General features: G+C 45.3%; 1 protein-coding gene across 1 annotated transcript in view; it reads right to left on the bottom strand.

Moving 5' to 3' along the window:
- impg2a (interphotoreceptor matrix proteoglycan 2a) overlaps positions 1-5795 on the bottom strand; it is a 128136-nt gene extending 122341 nt beyond the window's left edge. Inside the window, exons 1-2 of the mRNA XM_070892993.1 lie at positions 5717-5795; positions 3707-3928 (exon numbers count right to left, since the gene is read on the bottom strand). Of these exons, the coding sequence (XP_070749094.1) occupies positions 3707-3928; positions 5717-5795 (301 nt within the window). The remainder of the gene's footprint in view (positions 1-3706; positions 3929-5716) is intronic.
- Positions 5796-19956: the final 14161 nt, after the last annotated feature.

Here is a 19956-nt window from a genome sequence, read left to right as displayed (position 1 = left end):
AAAATAAAACTGAAGTCCTACCTTGGCCGGCCGGTGCGGGAGGCCACTCAGCCGGGGATAGGGTGCAGCGAGATTGGGCGTCCCTTCGGCCGGGGATAGGGGCTGCAAGCATTGGGTCCTGCTCACAGCCCGCAGGACACGCTGGGAGGGCAGGAGCATGCGCGCAGACTTCACTGCGCATGCACGCAGGTGCCGGCACTGTTTTCGGTGCTCCGCCCCCCACTTCACAATGCACGCCATGCTGGGACTCCGGGGACTCGGAAGGGCGGCCAGGATGGGGCGACTTTTTTCCGGCGCCGTTTCCAGCGTGCAAAGTCGGCGCACTTAAGGTAAGTGTGTCGAAAAAAGGGGTTGGGTAAAATTGAGCCCAATGTGCCGTAACCTACAGGGGTACTGACCAAGAGCTGGAAAGTGGGATTAAGCTGGATAGCTCTTGGTCGGCCGGCACAGACATGATGGGCCAAAATGGACTCCTTCTGTGCTGTAAATTTCTATGATTCTACAAATGCGGAGTCAGGGGATGTGGCAGAATGGATAGCTAGCTGGCTTCAAGACAGAAAGCAGAGAGTAGGGGTAAAATGTAGCAGAAGGTGGAACCACTATTGTTCACAATTTATATTAACAATTTAGACTTTGGAATCAAAAACACAATTACTAAATTTACAAACAACACCGAATTGGGAGGGATAATCAATACTGAGGAGGACTGCAACAAATTACAGGAAGACATTAATAAACTTGCAGAATTGGCATATAGTGGCAAATAAAGTTCAACACAGATAAATGTGAAGTATTACATTTTGGTAGGAAGAATAGTTATTACTTGGAGCGTGCCAGTCGAGGTGGGGTAGAAGAACAAGGGATCACGTAGTATAAATACACAAATAACTAAAAGTTGCGACACAGGTTAGCAACACCATAAAAAGAGCGAACCAAGCACAAGGTTTTATTTCTTGAAGTATAGAATTGAAAAGTACGGAAGTTATGCTAACCGTGTATTGGAACTTGGTTAGACCACACTTAGAGAACTACATACAGCTCTGGTCACCCTATTATAAAAAGGATAAAGAGCACTGGAGAGGGTGCAGACAAAATTTACAAGGGTGACACTAAAAATGCGAGAGTATGCATATCAGGAAAGGATGAACACGCTGGGACTCCTTTCTCTTGAAAAACGAAGGCTAAGGAGTGACCTAATAAAGGTCTTTAAAATTATGAAAGGTTTTGATAGAGTAGATACAGAGAGAGTGCTTCCACTTGTGGGAAGAGTATAACTAGAGGCCATAAATAAAAGATAGTCACCAAGAAATCCAATAGGGAATTCAGAAGAAACTTCTTTACCCAAAGAGTGGTGAGAATGTGGAACTTGCTGCCACAGGGAGTGGTTGAACCGAATAATATAGATGCATTTAAGGGGAGGCTAGACAATCATATGAGGGAGAAGGAAATAGAGGGTTATGCTGATAGATCTAGATGAGGAAAGACGAGAGGAGATTCGAGTGGAGCATAAAAGCTGGTATGGACTGGTGGGCCGAATGGCCTGTTTCTGGGTTGTATATCCTATGTAATCCTATGTAATAACCTCCTGGATCCAGGGCCCCACCTAACCCACCCACTGCAATTGGAGGCGCCCTGCAAGATCTCCGATCCTCCCTCACAAGGCCACTATCCCCTCGCCCCATGCTGTTCCTGGCACCCCATGCTGCTCCCGTCTCTACGATACTCACCCGATCCTCCCATCCCGCTCCTCCTGCCCCTGATCATTGCTGAACCTCCCCCATGCTCCTCCAGCCCTCCGATTTTTGCTGACCCACCCCACCCCGCTCCTCCAGCCCCCAATCTTACCCGACACCCCTCCCCCCGCCCTCCATGCACCTCCAGCGTCCAATCGTTGCCAACCCCCCGAATCTGCTGCTCCGGCCACCCCCCCCGGCCCTCACACGATCCCTCTCTCCCTTCTCTCTGCTGCCTAGTGCCACAGGCCTACCTGCCCGCAGCCAGCCAGCCTTTCAATGTGGCTGGCTGTAGGTGGAAAACAGAGGTTTGCCATACAAATCAGGCCCTGCCGTTAAATTCAGCAGGGTCTGTGGGAATCCCTTCTCCCGGGATTTTCAACCGCTTCGGAGCTCCTCCCAACCCGCCTCTCCATTAAAATTCAGGCCACAGGAATTGCTCCAGGACACATTATGATAATTTATAAATGTCATTAGAATAATTTCTATATTCAGCATTCTCAAGAATTCAGATTCAACTATTATTTAGACAAAATCTAACTTTTCACCAAATGTAATCAATGGGGAAGGCACAGTAATATGGACCGATTACAAGTTTACAAATAACTTAGACATTCTTTCAGGTACAGCGATGCTGATCTCTTCCATAAGCAGTCTGAGAATCTTACCTTCAGGTATGTGCCTAAACTACTCAATAATTATAATTATTATGTAATGGCCCGGATTTTGCGGTGAAGCGATGGCGCTCGCCGCAGACCTCGAAGTAAACTTCCCACAAAGACCTAGCAATCACGGTGGCGTCGATTTCACCTTTTCCAACATTAGTTTGATTCTGGTGCCAACTCTAGGGACTCCCTTGCGTCATGCAACAGTGATGCCATCAAGCAGGCTAAGCAGCCAATCCTATTGAAGAATTCTCACAGACAGCAAACCAGGAAGTAAAAGGTGCTGATTACATAGGATACAGCACAGAAACAGGTCATTCGGCCCAACCAGTCCATGGCGGCGTTTATGCTCCAGTTGAGCCTCCACCCATCTTTCCTCATCTAACTTAATCAGCAGAACCCTCTATTCCCTTCTCCCTGATATGCTTGTCTAGCTGCCCCTTAAATGCATCCATACTATTCGCTTCAACCATTCCCTGTGGTAGCGAGTCCCACATTCTCACCATTTCTGGGTAAAGACATTTCTTCTAAATTCCCTATTTGAGTAGAATAGCCCTATATTCTCTGGAATGTAGAAGAATGAAAGGTGATCTCATTGAAACGTATAAAATTCTTATCGGGCTTAACAGGATAGATACTGAGAGGTTGTTTCCCCTGGCTGGAGAGTCTAGAACTAGGGGTCACAGTCTCAGGATAAGAGGTCGACCATTTAGGATTGAGATGAGGAGAAATTTGTTCACTCAGAGGGTAGTGAATCTTTGAAATTCTCTATCCCAGAGGGGTATGGAGGCTCAGTCATTGAGTATATTCAAACCGAGATCAATAGATTTTCGGGCACTAAGGGAATCAAACGATATGTGGATAGAGTGGGAAAGTAGAATTAGTGTAGATGTTCAGCCATGATCTCATTGAATAGCGGAGCAGGCACAAGAGGCCGTATCGCCTACTCCTGCTCCTATTTCTTATGTTCTTAAAATATCTCTTGCTATTATCAGATGAGATCATTGTTTCTAAATCAAAGCAGTCTGAAAGATACTGAGCTGTAAACTAGCTCATCTGTCTTTAATATACACCCAGCGCCTGCAGATTTTTTTTTAAAAGCAGTGCAACTTCATTTTGTTTTAAAATACAAGACTTAAACATAGATCATTCCTAAATTCTTTCTGAGAAGAAATACATTTTTAAATCTCCCAAAATGTGACAGGTACACACAGATGGGCAGAGACATTACACAATAGCAACATGTCCTTGGAGGTATCACTGAAGAAGGCTTGGAGAAATTTAAATAAGAAACAGAAATGTTCTTACCTCTCAGCTTGTAGTACTTGAGGTAGTTGCCAATGGCCTGCGAGACAGTTTCCTCTGGACATAGTTTAATACCACTTGGAAATAAAAAGGATCGTTTGTGTCTGTAAATCAAATCTTTTATCTGTACGCCGCTCCCAGTCACAGGAGATAGAATGTTGCCATGAGAAAGACTTCTGAAGTCTTTGTGCAGTTTGCTCTCATCTGAAACTCTCTTCAATACAACTGAAACAGATAAATTTTAACGTGCATTACTGTTGACTTAATTTTGACAGCATTGTATTTCAAACAGCAGTATTGTCATTCCAAATATATATTTTACAATTTCTGAACACATTACAATCAAGGCTAATGATAAATAGTTTTCACAAAGAGAACACAAATGGATGAAATAGCAGAATATGAACCCCAAAAATCCTTAAAAATCTCAAAATTGCATGAGATAAAAATGGAATTTGACTTTTCACTCACAATAAACCAATGAACCTAGTTATAAATGGATAGAATTAGAAAACATAATTCCCCCCCCCCCACCCCCCCACCCCCAAATCTGTTAAAAATGCAGAATTCCATGTAATTAAAACAAAATGTGAATTAATTTGTTACTGTAGAACACTATCCCTGAATATGACCCAATTGTAGTGACCGATAATCAGAAATATCTCATAATGTATCAGAACTGGTCTCATTTAGATAAAAGTACTTTAAATGAGGCCATCACCTACAACAAAATATCAATTATAGATTTCATAGTTTAATTCAATAACTTGCAAATGCAAATACAACGAATCTGATGTTTAAAACATTTAACAAGTGCTGGGTAACACACTTTAATGAATCCCATTTCTTGGACTATAAATGTGGATTTGTTAAATTTCCTCCAAAAAATTAAATGCAGATTCAAGTAAAATCCACAATGTATTTGAGACAGGTGCAAAAAGTATACAAATATAACAATTCCTCTCTAAACAGATAGGTCATTTATATTAAGCAGGAAAATGCACAACAATATTTTAAACAGTAATCGTAAAATTATGATAATTCTCAAAACCTGTATCCTGCAAAAAAAGCTCATGGTACCTTTATTTTTATTTTTAGGTTTTAATTTTTCAATTATTTACATTTCATTAAACAGATAAAACTAATCATTAGCATTATAATTATGATTGCATAGAATTAAGGCATGAATTGTAAGCAGGTTAGATAACAGGAGAAACTAATTGGCTGGATTATTCTAAATCTTGCGTTATTCAGGACTCCAACCTGCAAAGGGTCACTTAATTATCACATAATCTCAATTTATTTTTAAATGCTCTATTTTGAGAAATGGCTAAGGTTAGTTAATCTGTCCACTACAATCCTCTTCAATATAAAGTGCACTTTCTTTTGTTTTCCATGTTCATGTTTAGACTGATTTGAAATGAAAATCCTCAGCAAGTTTCTATGGTGAATAGCAGAAGCCTACAGAATATCAAGGTCCCAGGTTCAATCCCGGGTCTGTACTGAGCTCTCAGACAGGGTGGCGACAGTGATGCCACAGTTATTCTCAGTGTTCCAGACTAGGAGAGAGGGAAAGTGGCCAGGTTTTCCATTCCTGATCACTATCCAGCATTCCCTGCCAGAAACCCAAGCATGTGGACAGTAGGTCGGGACAATATAGGGCTTGGTTGTGTTATCACCCATAGTGGAATAGCCTGTGAACACTCACTGTCAAGGCTCAGACATGAATCATAGCCTCGCAGTGCCAGGTACAGGAGAGGAAAAGGAAGAGAGAAAATTGGTGCAGACAACCAAATAGGAAAAGGGTTTTTTTTTAAGACATTTATCTCAACACAATTTACATTCCACGTCATTCTTGACTCGGTTTGTAGTGACATGAATGCATGTTTAATAAAAACAGTACAACCATTACAACTTATCTGTTGCATTGACAGTGCCAACTTTAAATGTAAGCTCTTATGATGGCGCATTATATCTTATTTTCACAGATAAACTGATTTGAAAACTCTTTACCTGTATCCGCCAGTAAAACATAATTGGCCAAAGGGACACATAGAACCACTGAAAGCATTTTCCACCAGTAACCAAACATTCTCCTGCCTCAATACAACCTAGAAAATAAGGAGAGAATCAGCAGAAACGTAACATATGACAGGGGGATTTGTATAAATCCTACGAGTGTCTCATTGATGCAGATAGCTCATTCGTCAGCGGCGAGCATTTTTAGCAATATTGAGGCGGCCACGTCCTTGTAAACCTTTTATCGATATCTGTAACTCACCTTTTCAAGATATGTCTAGGATTTTAATGAAATGAGAGGAGACTCCAAGGAGACGTGAAGACAGTTGTCCTTTCTGTTGGATGGGACTTCAGTGACAATGCTGTCCCTGTAATCGGCTTTCCTAAGCTGTTCCCATTATAGACACCGCGTCACACACAGTAGTTAGCAGGTTTGAAGATGAATGATCGAGCAGGTATATAATTTAGTCTAATGTACTTTTAAAAAATCACAATGGTCAAACTTACAAAATTACCATGGCAATCCTACCCAATATCACACTATTCAATGGGCCTGTCAATATATGGAGGCCGGTTAATATTGTAATAATCTTAGATAGTAAGTTTCCTTTCCCGCTAATGTTATATTTTTCTAGAGTTCTTTATAAACAACTAAACTAAACTTGGAAGTTGAGAGTAATATTCGTTACATTTTCCACATAGGAATCCAATTACAAACCTAACATTATTTCGGTCTCCTCGGTTTTCTGTTGCAGGTTATTTCCATGCAAGGGCAGCACCGAATTTACACACATGGCATGGACTGCAAAACTTATAGCCAGATGGCTGGAACCATACCTTGCCGTGTTTTCCGACATTTTCTGCACATCGAGATTGAACAAGGTTCAATGCAATGCAGAATGCTGGTTAAAAAAAAGTTAGAGAAACGGTGTTTTTATTCTTAGTTATGCATTAATATTCGTTCCTCTTTAAAAAAAAAAATCACCCAATGATCTCAAACACTTGTGTTTAAATCAAGTTCACCAGCTCTATTTTGAACATGATGCCAATATTCTTCCTGCAGGCAAACAGGCTGGATTTCAGTAGATTCTTCGCAACATAGCCATTTAGGAGAGTACCGAGTAACCCGAAGAAGCTTGTTTAGGCAAGTGACCATTTTGCTGGCACACTCTGCAACACACATTTTTCCAGAAGGTATCGATGGCAGGATTTCAGACTCCAAAGACACCAAGACAAATTCTGGGGCAGGGGCAAACCAGTGTGGGTTTCACCTTTTTTTTTAAATCCTCCACAGGATGTGGGCATGGCTGGCCAAAGCCAGCATTTATTGCCCATCCCTAGGCTTGCTAGACTATTTCAGAGAGCAGTTGAAAGTCAACCACATTGCTGTGGGTCTAGAGTCACATATAGGCCAGACCAGGTAAGGACAGTAGATTTCCTTACCGAAAAGGACATTAGTGAACCAGATGAGTTTTATGTCAATCTGGTCATTTCATGGTCACTATTACTGATGCTAGCTTTTTATTCCCCAGCTGCTGTGGTGGGATTTGAATGCTTGACTCCAGGTCTCTTGCTTACTGGTCCAGTAAACATAATCCCTATGCTACCGTTCCTCTGCAACTACATGCAACTGATACTAACCTTCTTGAATAAGGCAGAAGGAGAGACAAATAGAGCAGAAATGGAAAGATTTTAAAAAAAGAATGATGGAGGTACAAGAGATACAGCATCTAAACATGGGCTAGACTTTCGGCATATCATCGCCCATTTATCGCCTATTTAGTGCCCATTAAGAGCTGAGATGCAGGCTATTGCCCATATTTGCTGAAAAGTGGAAACTAGCACCCAATTATCGCCCATTTATAGTGGCCCAACTTTCGGCATTGCTGACTGAGCTGCATCACCCGACCTACTTTAAAAAATATATATATGATGTCATCCTCGAGCAAGGCTGACAATAGTGCTCATAATGGAAACTTGTGCCCGATTATGGCCCAGATTATCGCTGAGCGCTACTTTCGGCATTTCGCCCACAATTTGCCCAAATGATCGCTGGCCCAAAAATAGGCTGAAGAAAAGCTGCAATAACTCGGCACTACGGAGAGGATCTATAGTAAAAGGCTGACAGGAGAATCAATTTGTGAGTGATTTCAAGGGACTTTTTGACTCTTGCCAATCATCTTACTACTTTTATTTGTTCAGGACAAATTAAGGGCATTTATAGCGATTTATAGTGATGGGGGAGGGGGGGCTGCAATTTCTCAACCAGTATTGATCACTAATCATATGTTGCAGAATAGAGATGGGAGAATAAAATGAGAGAAGTTACATACAAGTACATTGCTGTAATGTCAGGGTTAATATTAATCATGGATTTTTCCCGTTCTGGTCCAGAGTACAAGTAGAAGCAGAACTAGGGTATGTCATCCCATGAGGAAGGAAATGGAGTTCACCCCAGTTGGCTGATAGATTTTATTTTATAAAGCAACAGGGACTAGAATAAAAGAAAGGTTCTATAATGTTATTGATGGGAACCAGGTCTCCTGTTCTCTCTGTCAATCCTTGTGGGAAAAGCTCTTTGCCTGAAAAAAAAACGTGCATGCGCAGAACAGCCATTGCTTTGGATGCCAGCCTTGCACAACTGAATATATCGCTAAGGCCCATTTCACATCGCTAAGGCTATCGTCCAAATTAAAAAGGCGAAACTAGCGGTTTTTAAAATGGGCAATCCTGAAAAATAAAAAAAGCACTAAGGCTGGAAATGTCACCCATTTTTGGGCGATAGCGAACATATTGGAAAGTCTAGCCCCATACAAACTGGGAGATGATGTAGCCTTTCATGTGAAAGAGAACATGATTGTAACATAGATGAGCTTATCCAGTCAAGGTACAGATAAGGTGGAAACTCTATCCATAGGAACAAGGGACACAAGAGGAAAGACATTAACTATGGGTGCTGGCTACAAACCACCAGCTAGGGAGCAGACATTGGATCAAAACCTTTGTCATCAAATAAGGGAAGCGGGTAAAAGAATAGCAGCTGTTACAGGAGCGGGCCGTCACAAGGAACAATTGCTCATGGACTCACAGGATCGAGGGTTCTATTGGACTGGATATTAACCAACAACCAGGAGATGGTAGAATAGACTAGTCAGAGAGCACTAATACAAAAGCAAAATACTGCAGATGCTGGAACCTGAAATAAAAACAGAAAATGCTGGAAATCTCAGCAGGTCAAGCAGCATCTGTGGAGAGGAAGCAGAGTTAACGTTTCGGGTCGATGACCCTTCGTCAGAACTGGTGAATGTACGAAAAGAACAGATTCTTAACAAGCACTGAAAGGGGGAGAGAAAGAAAGAACAAAAGGGAAGGTCTGTGATAGGGTGGAAGGCAGGAGAGATTAGAGAGACAAAAGGGATGATGGGCCGAATTGAAATGGTAATGCCATGAGATAGAAAAAGGTTAGTCTCGATAGGGTGTGAATGGCAGAATAATGACCAGCTGCCATTGGAGACAAAGAGAAAAAAAAACATAAGATAAGGGGGGAAGGGAGCCAAAAATGGACAGAAGTTATCTGAAATTGTTGAACTCGATGTTGAGTGCAGAAGGCTATAAAGTGCTTATAAGGCTATATGGTGCTGTTCCTCAAACTTGTGTTGAGCTTCATTGGAACACTGTAGGAGGCCGAGGACAGAGATGTCGCAGTGGGAGTGGAGCGGGGAATTAAAGTGACAGGTGACCGGAAGTTCAGGGTCACGCTTACGGACTGAACATAAGAAGATAAGAAATAGTAGCAGGAGTAGGCCATTTGGCCCCTTGAGCCTGCTCTGCCATTTAATAAGATCATGGCTGATCTGATCATGGACTCAGTTCCACTTCCCTGCCCGCTCCCAATAACCCTTTATTCCCTTATTGCTCAAAAATCTGTCTACGCCTTAAATATATTCAATGATCCAGCCTCCACAGCTCTCTGGGGCAGAGAATTCCACAGATTTACAAACCTCAGAGAGAAGAAATTCCTCCATTTCAGTTTTAAATGGATGGCCCCTTATTCTGAGACTATGTTCCCTAGTTTTAGTTTCCCCTATGAGTGGAAATAGCCTCTCTACATCCACCTTGTCGAGCCCTCTCATTATCTTATATATTTCAATAAGATCACCTCTCATTTTTCTCAACTCCAAGGTGTATAGGCCCAACTTACTTAACCTATCTTCATAAGTCAGCCCCCTCATCTCTGGAATCAACCTTGTGAACCTTTTCTGAACAGCCTCCAGTGCAAGTATATCCTTCCTTAAATACGGAGACCAAAACTGTACGCAGTACTCTAGATGTGGCCTTACCAATACCCTGTACAGTTGTGGCAGGACTTCTCTGCTTTTATACCCTATTCCCCTTGCAACAAAGGCCAACATTCCATTTGCCTTCCTGATCACTTGCTGTACCTGCATACTAACTTTTTGTGTTTCATGCACAAGGACCCCCAGGTCCCTCTGTACTGCAGCACTTGCAAGTTTTCTCCATTTAAATTATAATTTGCTTTACTATTTTTTCTGCCAAAGTGGATAACCTCACATTATACTCCATCTGCCAAATTTTTGCACTCACTTAGCCTGTCTATATCCCTTTGCATATATCTTGTGTCCTCAGAATTTGCTTTCCCACCCAACTTTGTATCATCAGCAAACTTGGCTACATTACACTCGGTCCCTTCATCCAAATCATTAATATAGATTCTACATAGTTGAGTCCCCAGCACCGATCATCCTCTGCCATTTCCACCACCTCCAGTGTGATCACACAATCAATCACATCTTCCCCTCTCCTCCCCTCAGCACTCCGAAGGGACCACTCTCTGTTTGCCAACCGGAAAATGACCCATTTATCCCGACTCTCTGTTTTCTTAGTTAGCCAATCCTCTATCCATGATAATATATTACCAACCCCGTGAACTTTTATCTTGTGCAGTAACCTATTATGTGGCACATTATCAAATGCCTTTTGGAAATCCAAATACACCACATCCACTGGTTTTCCCTTTATCCACCCTGCTTGTTACATCCTCAAAGAACTCCAACAAATTTTTCAAACATGATTTCCCTTTCATAAAACTGCTTGATTGAATTATGCTTTTCCAGCATTTTCCCAATGACAGATGTTAGGCTAACGGGTCTACAGGTGCCCCTCAAAGCAGTCACCCAATCTGCGTTTGGTCTCCCCAATGTAGAGGAGACCACACCATGAGCAGCAAATACAGTATATTAAATTGAAAGAAGTACAAGTAAATCGCTGTTTCACTTGGAAGGAGTATTTGGGGCCCTGGATAGTGGGAAGGGAGGAGGTAAAAGGGCAGGTGTTGCTTCTCCTGCGCTTGCACGGGAAGGTGCTGTGGGAAGGGGAGAGGGTGCTGGGGGTGATTGCAGAATGGACCAGGGTGTAGCGGAGGGAGCGGTCCCTTCGGAATGCTGAGGGGAGGGGAGGGGAAGATGTGATTGGTGGTGGGATCACGCTGGAGGTGGTGGAAATGACGGAGGATGATCCATTGAATTTGGAGGCTGGTGGGGTGAAAGGTGAGGTCAAGGGGACTCTGTCATGGTTCTGAGAGGGAGGGGAAAGGGTGAGAGCAGAGGTGTGGGAAATAGAATGAACACGGTCGAGGGCCATGTTAACCATGGCGGAGGGGAATCCTCGGTTGAGGAAAAAGGAAGACATCCTTCCTGTACCTTCACATGGTCCATCTCCGACCCTTCCCTTTCCTTCCTCGACTTCTCTGTCTCCATTTCTGGAGATAGGCTATCAACCAGTATCCACTATAAGCCCACTGGTCCCACAGCTACCTGAACTACACTTTCTCCCACCCGTGTAAGGACTCCCTTCCATTCTCCCAGTTTCTCCGTCTCCATCGCATCTGCTCTGAAGACACCACCCTTTCACACTAGTGCCTCTGACATGTCTTTCTTTATCCTCTGTTCAGTCCGTAAGCGTGACCCTGAGCTTCTGGTCGCCTGTCACTTTAATTCCCCGCTCTACTCCCACTCCGACATCTCCCTCCTCAGCCTCCAACACTGTTCCAATGAAGCTCAATGCAAGCTCGAGGAACAGCACCTCATCTTTCATTTAGGCACTTTTCAGCCTTCTGGACTCAACATCGCGTTCAACAATTTCAGATAACCTCTGCCTTTTTTTGGCTCCCTTCAGGGCAACAGAATAGAAGAAAAGTGGATCTGTTCAAAAATATTATACACAGAATATAGAAAGGGATACTACTTGGGAACAAAGGTTATGTGGGGTGGTAAACACCAACATTAGCAACATTAGACGCATTGCAGGAAATAAGGGCGACAAAAGAGGTTGGGCTGGATTTTCGGTTTGTTGCTGCCTCTGATTTTGCCCCAGAGAGGCGGCAATGGCGGTGGTGAGCCCTTCCAGGCTCGGCCAGCTTGCAGCCGGGATTTTCAGGGCCAGTTTCGACGGGACGCGGAGTATTACTGCCCGGAAGAGCCGAGCCAGTGTGCAATGTCCCTAGTTGCGACACTGGCTCGATTTTTGGCTTAACCCGATCTGCAGCGCTCCGTAAAGCGCTGTGCTGGGAACACTTGTGAAAGTGTGCAGTCTGAGCTGTAGCGGCCGCAGTGAGGTAAGTATTGTTGACCTCAGGTAAGTGTGATTGTTTGTTATTTAATTTTTTTTGAGATTTATGATGTGGTGGCGTGAGTTATTTATTGGGAATGTTTTAGTGGGTTTTTTCCAGTTTTTTTTCCTCCCCAGGACTCTCTGAGAGCGCTCCGAGGCCGGCTGTTTAGCTTCGGATTTTCGCTTGCTCAGCTGGCCCAGCGCCCTAAAAGAGGTGTGTAACGCCTCCCTTAGTGCTCCGCCCCAACTCAGGGCCCAGCTGCTGAGTTTTACTGACTGAGGGGCAAACTGTTCCCAGGTGCAAACTTTACCGTCCTGCTGCCATTACTGCCCATTGAGCAAAGCTGAAAATCCAGATGATTCCAAAGTTTGAAGTCATAGATTGCATGGTGGACTGAGACAAAAGAAGCATAAAGTTAAAGGAGGTTATAAATCTGGTCAGGAGAGCTGAAACAAAAAATGCGGCAAGGCTAGCAGTGAATATTAAAAGAAAGGCCCATTGAGCATCAAGCAAATGTTAGAGGCACTGATGGGCAATGGAAAGATCTCAAACATGACAATATTAAGTAACCGAGGGATAACAAATATATTAAATGGAATATTCTTGTCTTTGCTCATGAATGACATCACAGGCAGTCATCACAGAATGGAAATTGACTTCATGGAAAGGTGGGATAGAAATTTCAGATAAAGAAATCACCAATCGGCTGAGGAAATGGAAGAGAGACAAATGACCAGGCCTGAGTTGGCTTCATTCAAGGATCCTTATAGAAGGGATTCGCAAATGCAGTCACATCCTTGAAACTATAGTTGGGGAATCATTCGGAATTAGAGTAGTGCACAAGAATTGGAAAATATCTAACATAACACCAATCTTTAAAAAAGAGGGAGGGCTACAAGAAACACCTAGTAGGATATGATATAGTCAAGAGAGTCAGCATGACATTAATTGCCACCTTCCCCTATTAAGGACCATTTTTCAGAGAACATCAGGTAGTGCTGCACTCCTAGATAACTAGTTTACCAAACACAAAAGGCTTGGCAAGGCTTAGAACTTAATCATAAGTGCCAGAATCTCCAACACATAAGAATTACGAACAGGAGTAGGCCATCTAGCCCCGCGAGCCTGCTCCGTCATTCAATAAGATCATGGCTGATCTGGCCGTGGACTCAGCTCCACTTACTCGCCCTCTCCCCGTAACCCTTAATTCCCTTATTGGTTAAAAATCTATCTATCTGTGACTTGAATACATTCAATGAGCTAGCCTCAACTGCTTCCTTGGGCAGAGTATTCCACAGATTCACAACCCTCTGGGAGAAGAAATTCCTTCTCAACTCGGTTTTAAATTGGCTCCCCCGTATTTTGAGGCTGTGCCCCCTAGTTCTAGTCTCCCCTGCCAGTGGAAACAACCTCTCTGCCTCTATCTTGTCTATCCCTTTCATGATTTTAAATGTTTCTATAAGATCATCCCTCATCCTTCTGAACTCCAACGAGTAAAGACCCAGTCTACTCAATCTATCATCATAAGATAACCCCCTCATCTCCGGAATCAGCCTAGTGAATCGTCTCTGTACCCCCTCCAAAGCTAGTATATCCTTCCTTAAGTAAGGTGACCAAAACTGTACGCAGTACTCCAGGTGCGGCCTTACCAATACCCTATACAGTTGCAGCAGGACCTCCCTGCTTTTGTACTCCAGCCCTCTCGCAATGAAGGCCAACATTCCATTCGCCTTCCTGATTACCTGCTGCACCTGCAAACTAACTTTTTGGGATTCATGCACAAGGACCCCCAGGTCCCTCTGCATCTCAGCATGTTGTAATTTCTCCCCATTCAAATAATATTCCCTTTTACTGTTTTTTTTCTCAAGGTGGATGACCTCACACTTTCCGACATTGTATTCCATCTGCCAAACTTTCGCCCATTCGCTTAACCTATCCAAATCTCTTTGCAGCCTCTCTGTGTCCTCGACACAACCCGTTTTCCCACAAATCTTTGTGTCATCTGCAAATTTTGTTACACTACACTCTGTCCCCTCTTCCAGGTCATCTATGTATATTGTAAAAAGTTGTGGTCCCAGCACCGATCCCTGTGGCACACCACTAACCACCGATTTCCAACCCGAAAAGGACCCATTTATCCTGACTCTCTGCTTTCTGTTCGCCAGCCAATTCTCTATCCATGCTAATACATTTCCTCTGACTCCGCGTACCTTTATCTTCTGCAGTAACCTTTTATGTGGCACCTTATCGAATGCCTTTTGGAAATCTAAATACACCACATCCATTGGTACACCTCTACCCACCATGCTCGTTATATCCTCAAAGAATTCCAGTAAATTAGTTAAACATGATTTCCCCTTCATGAATCCATGCTGCGTCTGCTTGATTCCACTATTCCTATCTAGATGTCCCACTATTTCTTCCTTAATGATAGTTTCAAGCATTTTCCCCACTACAGATGTTAAACTAACCGGCCTATAGTTACCTGCCTTTTGTCTGCCCCCTTTTTTAAACAGAGGCGTTACATTAGCTGCTTTCCAATCCGCTGGTACCTCCCCAGAGTCCAGAGAATTTTGGTAGATTATAACGAATGCATCTGCTATAACTTCCGCCATCTCTTTTAATACCCTGGGATGCATTTCATCAGGACCAGGGGACTTGTCTACCTTGAGTCCCATTAGCCTGTCCAGCACTACCTCCCTAGTGATAGTGATCATCTCAAGGTCCTCCCTTCCCACATTCCTCTGACCAGCAATTTTTGGCATGGTTTTTGTGTCTTCCACTGTGAAGACCGAAGCAAAATAATTGTTTAAAGTCTCAGCCATTTCCACATTTCCCATTATTAAATCCCCTTTCTCATCTTCTAAGGGACCAACATTTACTTTAGTCACTCTTTTCCGTTTTATATATCTGTAAAAGCTTTTACTATCTGTTTTTATGTTTTGCGCAAGTTTACCTTCATAATCTATCTTTCCTTTCTTTATTGCTTTTTTAGTCATTCTTTGCTGTTGTTTAAAATTTTCCCAATCTTCTAGTTTCCCACTAACCTTGGCCACCTTATACGCATTGGTCTTTGATTTGATACTCTCCTTTATTTCCTTGGTTATCCACGGCTGGTTATCCCTTCTCTTACCACCCTTCTTTTTCACTGGAATATATTTTTGTTGCGCACTATGAAAGAGCTCCTTAAAAGTCCTCCACTGTTCCTCAATTGTGCCACCGTTTATTCACCTCTTTTGTAATACCAAATGTAAAGCTCATAAGACCTCTGCAGTTCAATCTAATGACCATTAGAGAGATCAATTCTCAGCAGCTGATGTAAAGATGATTGTCTGATTATAGCCTAACTGGCAAACTCTTTTTCACTAACTAGTGATAACTGACCATTCTAATTAAGTAATCCTGATAATACAAAGGGCTCTATTTTCCCCGGTGATTTACGCCGTTTTTTTGGCGCACGCTGCTTTTTTGGGCATAAGTTAAAAAATGTAAGTTTCCCAAGCAATGTGCTCCAGCGTAACTCAGTTAGTTACGGTTTTTTTAGGTTTGTTTTTTATTGCGTCATAAATGGCGTAACCTGATATTTGTGCCAGTTTTTGTCAGTTATGAAAGTTATCCCCCAAAAAAATTCTCATAGGTTGGCGTATGTGACCACTCCCGAAAAATCTTCTCGTGAGTTAAGAAAAAGCAGCGCACATTGAAAAATCGGTGCAGAAAGAGGCCATTGCTTTTCAGCTAGCGAAGTTTTGGAGGGAGTCAAGAAGACTTAAATATGCATAATAAAGATTAAATTTTTTTTACCTTATAACACAGTAATTGGAAGTTTGATGCAATTCTGTAAGTTTTCATATTTTTTCAACTGACACACCACCACCGAACGTCTGCAAACGGGGCTGGAGGGTTGGAGCATCAGCCGGCAGAATCGGTCTCGCGCCCAGACACAGGGGCTCGGGGCTCAGCTGCAAAAGAAGCCTGGAGGGGTTGTGGGGGGCTGTGGAAGGTGATCGGAAGGCATCACAAGACTACATTACGCATCAAATGTAGTTCGGAGGTTTCGAGGGGATTCTCAATCACTGCGCCTGTTCAGACCTGGGTGTGGTCAATACAGACCTGTGGGGAGATAGAACAAAGAACCTTTTCCTGCCTGCCTGCCATTTTGAACTTCTTGCAAAGGTAAAATTTAAGCATGGGGGTAAGACTGACAATGCGATACCTTGTGCAAGCCTTTTTCTGATGGTGCTGCGGAGGAGACAATTGATTCAACACCATCGCATGAGGAACCTCAGAGCCCATAGGGTGATGAGCAGAAGGCCTTACCAATGTCAGGTATATCGAGACGGGCATTCGTACCTGCACCTGAGTGATGCAGACTGTGTCAAAAGGCTGCGTTTTCATAAAGGAGTTGTAACTGAGATCTGTGAGATGGTCAAAGCAGACCTGCAACCTAGAAGCATCAGGAGGACTGCTTTGTCAGTTGAAGTGAAGTTCACTTCATGCATCCAGATCGTTCCAAGCTACAACTGTGGATGTGTGCACCATTTCTCAACACGCAACACATGTCTGCATTCGGCAGGTGACTGCTGCACTATAAACCCGGAGGAATGATGACACAAAGTTCCCCATGACCGTCCAGGCAATGCGTGACAGGGCTGTGAGCTTCTCCAAGGTTGCTGACTTCCCTAAGGTACAGGGCTGAATTGATTGGACCCACATCGCCTTGCGAGCACCTTTGGAAGATTCCAAGATGTGCAGGAGCATCAACAGCTTCCACTCCGTCAATGTGCAGCCCATGTGTGACGACATGCATCGCATCATGTCAGTTGATGCAAGATACCCTGGGAGCACCCATGATGCATTCATCCTATGTTTCCAGTGGGGTTCCGCAGGGTTAAGTACTGGGTCTCTTGCTTTTTGTGGTATATATCAACGATTTAGATTTGAATATAGGGAGTATGATGAAGAAGTTTGCAGACGACACTAAAATTGGCTGTGTGGTTGATAATGAAGAGGAAAGTCATGGGCTGCAGGAGGATATCAATCTACTGGTCAGGTTGGCAGAGCAGTGGCAAATGGAATTTAATTCAGAGAAGTCTGAGGTGATGCACTTTGGGAGGGCTAATAAGGAAAGGGCATACACATTAAGCGGTAGGCTACTTAATAGTGAAGATGAGCAAAGGGACCTTGGAGTGCTTGTCTACAGAACTCTTTTTGGGAGGAAACGAAAACATTAAATCGTGTCCCCCCGATCTGGGGGACACACCAAACATTTTCAAGGCCCTTTTTTTGTGTTTTTCTGGGGGGGTTTTGTGTTTTTTTTTTCAGTCAGGCTGAATGACCCCCTCGACCGCCCGTTGCCTGGACCGGCTGATGGCACCCTTGGCCGTGCCCAGGAGCAGTCCTACGAGGAGGCCCTCGGACCTACCCACTTCCCTCCGCACAGGGTGCCCAAAGATCAGGAGTGTGGGACTGAAGTGCAGCCAGAATTTCAGGTGCACCCCCTTTAAATAATAAAACAGGGGCTGCAACCTCATGCATTCGATAAAAACATGGAACAGGGACTCTTCCAGACCGCAGAAATTGCAGGCGGCCTGGGAGCCCGTGAACCGGCTTAAAAATTTATTACACGGCACTGCTCCGTGCACCACCCTCCAGGCCAAGTCCCCGATAAATAGTGGGACGACTCCCGCATAGAGTGCCCTCCATCGGGGACCCCCGCCTCCTCCGGACGGCAAGATGGTATGCCATGGCGTGTCCGGATGGCAGACGAGGATGGCAAAGTTGAGAGTGTGCAGGAGCAGCCCGTACAGGAAACCCCTCCGCGCGGAACTAAAAGGCACGGAGGGGATTTCCCCGAGGCGGCTCAAGTTGTGAGGCGCTGGCTCCCGAGGGAGGTTCCGGGGTTTGGCGCCGATGAGGAATTCCGTCCGGACGGGGGTCAGTTTGGACGGGATCTCCCCACGTGCTTGAGCCTCCTCGATGCACCTAACGGAGTCAGGGCCCAGAGCTGTTTTTAGCGACTCGATGGCATCGGCCGCATGGCGGACGTCGGCCGAATTTAGGCGCCGCGCCAGCGTGTCTGGCGCCATCCAGCCCGCTCCTCTGCCATCGAGCAGGTCCCTGACGCTGGTCACCTCACCAGCCACAGCCCTCTCGTCCGACTGCCACCTGAAACCTCGGTCATGGAGGTACGGATTCCCGAGCAGCGGCTCCTGCAGGAGAGCCGCCACTCCAGCTAGTGGAGAGCTGCGCTTGGTGGAGACTTTGTTCCAGACCCTGGTGAGTTCCTTGTAAAAGACAGGCAGCTCCTGGACGGCGGTCCTGACGCTCCCCATGCTCACAAACCGGAGCTGCGTGTCGTAGTTGAGGCCGTGCTGCTGGCGGAAGAAATATGTCGCCAGAGCACGCTACCTAGGAGGGGGCTCGACGTAAAGCTATCTCTGCAGTGTCTGAAGACGGAAAGTCGCGAGCTGGGCGCTGACGCACACCAACGACTGACCGCCCTCCCCAAGCGGGAGACTCAAGACCGCGGCAGTGACCCAGTGCTTCCTGTTGTTCCAGAAGAAGTCCACCAGCTTCTTCTGTATCTTGGTGACAAACGCAGGGGGAGGGGTCAAAGTGACCAGCCGGTACCACAGCATGGCGGCCATCAGCTGGTTTATGACTAGCGCTCGACCTCTGTAGGACAGCACTCGGAGCAGTCCTGTCCAGCGCCCTAGGCGAGTGGCGACCTTGGCCTCCAGCTTTTGCCAGTTCGCCGGCCAGGCTTCCTCGTCGGGGCTAAGGTAGACTCCCAGATAGAGGAGATGGGTCGTGCTCCAGGCAAAAGGCCTGAGCTCCTCCGACAGGGAGTCGACCCGCCACTGACCCACCAGGAGTCCGGAACATTTCTCCCAGTTGATCCTGGTGGAGGATGCGGCCGAGTAAATCTCCTGGCACTCATGCATCCTCCGCAGGTCAGCAGGATCCTCTACCGTGAGGAGCACGTCATCGGCGTAAGCCGAGAGGACGACCTCCACGCCCAGCCCTTGCAGAGCCAGTCCCGTCAACCTCGTCCGCAGGAGACGCAGGAAAGGCTCCACGCAGATGGCATATAACTGGCCGGACATGGGGCATCCCTGGCGCACCCCTCTCCCAAAGCGAAGGGGCGCCGTCAAGGACCCGTTAACCTTAATCAGACACTCCGCGGCGGCGTACAAAAGTCGGATCCGGGCGAAGAAATGAGACCCGAACCCGAAAGCGCGCAGAGTCCCGAACAGATAGTCGTGATCCACCCTGTCGAACGCCTTCTCTTGGTCGAGAGATAGGAAGGCGACCGACAGACCAGCCTCCTGGGAATGATGGATGAGGTCCCGGACCAGATGGATGTTATCGTGGATTGTCCGGCCCGGGACCGTGTCGGACCATCCAGCACGGTGCCAAGGCGAGCAGACATCGCCCTGGCGAAGATTTTGTAGTCCGTGCTGAGGAGGGAGACCGGGCGCCAGTTCTTAAGGAGGCGGAGATCGCCCTTCTTAGGCAGCAGGACGATGACTGCCCTGCGCCAAGAGAGGGGCATCTCCCCGGTCGCCAGACTTTCCCCCAGGACCCGCACGTAGTCGCTCCC

Source organism: Pristiophorus japonicus, chromosome 11 (genome assembly GCF_044704955.1).
Source record: "Pristiophorus japonicus isolate sPriJap1 chromosome 11, sPriJap1.hap1, whole genome shotgun sequence".
In the NCBI taxonomy this organism is placed as follows: domain Eukaryota; kingdom Metazoa; phylum Chordata; class Chondrichthyes; family Pristiophoridae; genus Pristiophorus; species Pristiophorus japonicus.
Note: the sequence above shows the minus strand (reverse complement) of the source record. Positions and strands in the feature narration are given on the sequence as shown.